The sequence below is a fragment of the Penaeus chinensis genome, chromosome 34 (assembly GCF_019202785.1).
Source record: "Penaeus chinensis breed Huanghai No. 1 chromosome 34, ASM1920278v2, whole genome shotgun sequence".
Taxonomy (NCBI): domain Eukaryota; kingdom Metazoa; phylum Arthropoda; class Malacostraca; order Decapoda; family Penaeidae; genus Penaeus; species Penaeus chinensis.
This window is the reverse complement of record NC_061852.1, coordinates 33,843,839-33,846,338: the sequence shown is the minus strand read 5'-3', so window position 1 is coordinate 33,846,338 and position 2,500 is coordinate 33,843,839. Positions and strand designations below refer to the sequence as shown.

The 2,500-nt window shown below is 33.2% G+C and overlaps 1 protein-coding gene across 3 annotated transcripts in view; it reads right to left on the bottom strand.

Annotated features, from left to right (window-relative positions):
* LOC125043555 (septin-4-like) overlaps window positions 1-2,500 on the bottom strand; it is a 12,766-nt gene that overhangs the window by 2,465 nt on the left and 7,801 nt on the right. For 2 of the 3 annotated variants that reach the window (XM_047639728.1, XM_047639727.1), the window contains exon 5: window positions 1-2,050. This exon is cut by the window's left edge and continues 1,026 nt beyond it. In XM_047639728.1, the coding sequence (XP_047495684.1) occupies window positions 1,931-2,050 (120 nt within the window). In that variant the 3' untranslated portion in view covers window positions 1-1,930. The remainder of the gene's footprint in view (window positions 2,051-2,500) is intronic. The other variant, XM_047639729.1, reaches the window with a different exon arrangement.

The following is a 2,500-nucleotide window of genomic DNA, read 5'->3' as shown; positions in this document are numbered from 1 at the left end:
TGTTCATGTACATGCGTGCATGTGTAGATGCATGTATTGATTTGGAGGATAAAAAACCTTTTTCATTTCTTTTCTTTTCTTTTTTGCACTCATGTAATGACAATGGCATTTGTAAGCATTATGCTGGAATTTCATTTCCTTTCTTTCAAACAAATGAGCTTTAACTGTGTTAAGATATGAGTAAGGCAGAATGGTTATGTAAAAATTTCTAAACCCTAAATCACTGGACCATGATTGAAAATAACACTAATATAACTAATTTCTACTGTAGTGTAGTCTGATAGTTACAGGGCTTAGAAGATAGTTACGTAGCACCTGTATAAAGCCAAAAAATAATATAGCTTATCCATCATATACCATTTCGTTGGTCTAATTCTATGACATTCATTGTTTCACCATATGAGAAGTGAACCTTCATTCTGCATTTATGAAGGAAAAGATAGTGCACTAAAGATTACATAAATAAAATATGATAAGTAAAACCCACAGGTAAAGCTGCATATCTGGTCTTAAAAACATGGGGAATATAATCACAAAAAAGACCAGGAAAGTGACAGCAAGGAATATGGCATTGTCAGTCATTCAGAGGCAGTTTCTCACAAAGCACCATGGCAAAGAGGAAAAGGAATACGGTCAAGCACACAGACCTTGGTTTTGTCGTCTGGTACTGGAGCAAATTAGTCGCAAAAAAAATATACAAGTGATAATTCAAAAATATCATGCCAGTCATCAAATGCATTCAATAAAACAATTGACAAAGACAGTAATATTAATAATAAAACATTCGCCAAATCAATTCAGAAAAAAAGTTTTGCATCTTATTAGAAATCCTCACATGTAATAGTAAAAGAATATGAAAGTCTGGTAAGAAGTAAAGGTACATTACTACATATTCTAAGTAACATCTGCATTCCTTGATAAAATAGCCCAAAATATGAAATCATGGGTAATACTGTGTTTTAGTAATACACACTTGACCTACTTTTAACTGAATGTTATTTTGTTTACATGTAAGCACAACAGTGACACATAATGTTGAAAATAGTTGTGTTGCCTGTAAAACTGCTGGCCAGCTTTAAGACAAACTACACAAATGAGGTCACTGAACAGATAATGAAGAACAATTTGAATGGATTTCTATACAGTTGTATGATACAAAGTCATTTGCCGTAAAGGGCTGATCCCATCATGTTGGACAGTCAGAAATATACAAACATACCACATGTTTTCAGGCATTTGTTTGACTATTAAGAAATTTTTATTTATAAAATAAGGTAAGTTACAGTCAGAGGAAAAATATTTACAAAATTAACCCTGGTTAAAAGACACAGAAATCATATTAAAAAATACACATAAGTAACACAATATAATGATATTCAGCAAATCAGGAGTTTAACATAATATATTGTCCCAGCATACTTTATATCAATAAAAGTGATAAAAAGCACATGTAACTACTAGTCAGTAGCATCATCCAGTGAGACCATATGGCAGCTCTCATTTCTTACAGCAAGATCTTTACATTATTGTGTACGAAAGGGAAAAAAATGCATATATGTCTCAAAATACATATGGGTAAAATACCTATGGTATTTACCAGAGGTAACACTGAATACCTTTGATGTAAAGAGAAGACAAAAGGAAAAAAGAAAATACTTTAGTTTCCACTATGGAACCTTTGGTGACAATTTTAAATACCAATGCCATATGACAGCAGTGTTGAAGGATGTGTATGAGTGTGGGACTACTTGCCAAAACCATTTACTCCTTCCTCCACACAAACAGAGGGTGTGGACTGTCGTCATGAACAAGCAGAAATGGTTGGGTTATCACAAGAACACACTAATGACATCATGAACAGTTTGTTGAGACACCACATCAAACAGGCAGTAACTACAAAGTAATTGAAGGATAGGGAGGAGCTGTGATGTCACACGTTGACCACGGAATCTCGTTTACCAGGCTCAAGGGAGAGAGCAGCACTCGGGTCCTTACCAGATTCTTTCAATTTCTCCTGCATTTGGCTCAGCATCTCCTGCATTCGGCGAATCTGTAATTAAGCCATGTTTGGTTTGAGTCACTGTAATAAGTAATGATATGATGTTGCCACCTAATTCATTTATGATGATTGTGTAACCAAGAATTTTATTCGGAAATCATTAAGGTTAAAAACTATATTGTATTTACAATTTATGTCAGATCCAGATAAACATAAAGTTTTGGCTAAAAGGATATTAGTAATAAAGATTACATTTGTTAAGTATATACAGAAAGAAAGTTAGATTCCATGTGTGTAATGAATAAATGATAAATTTTATTTAAGTTTAGTTTCCACTTGATTTCATCTTAAAATTTCTATGAAATTTGCTATTTGCTGAGGACCATATTTGGTTTTGTTATTGCTTTTATGATTAGTGGCTGAACTAACCCAAATATAATGGGCCTGGTATGTATGTACATGCCATGTCCTCTGCAAGTTTACTTTATTAATTCTTTTACA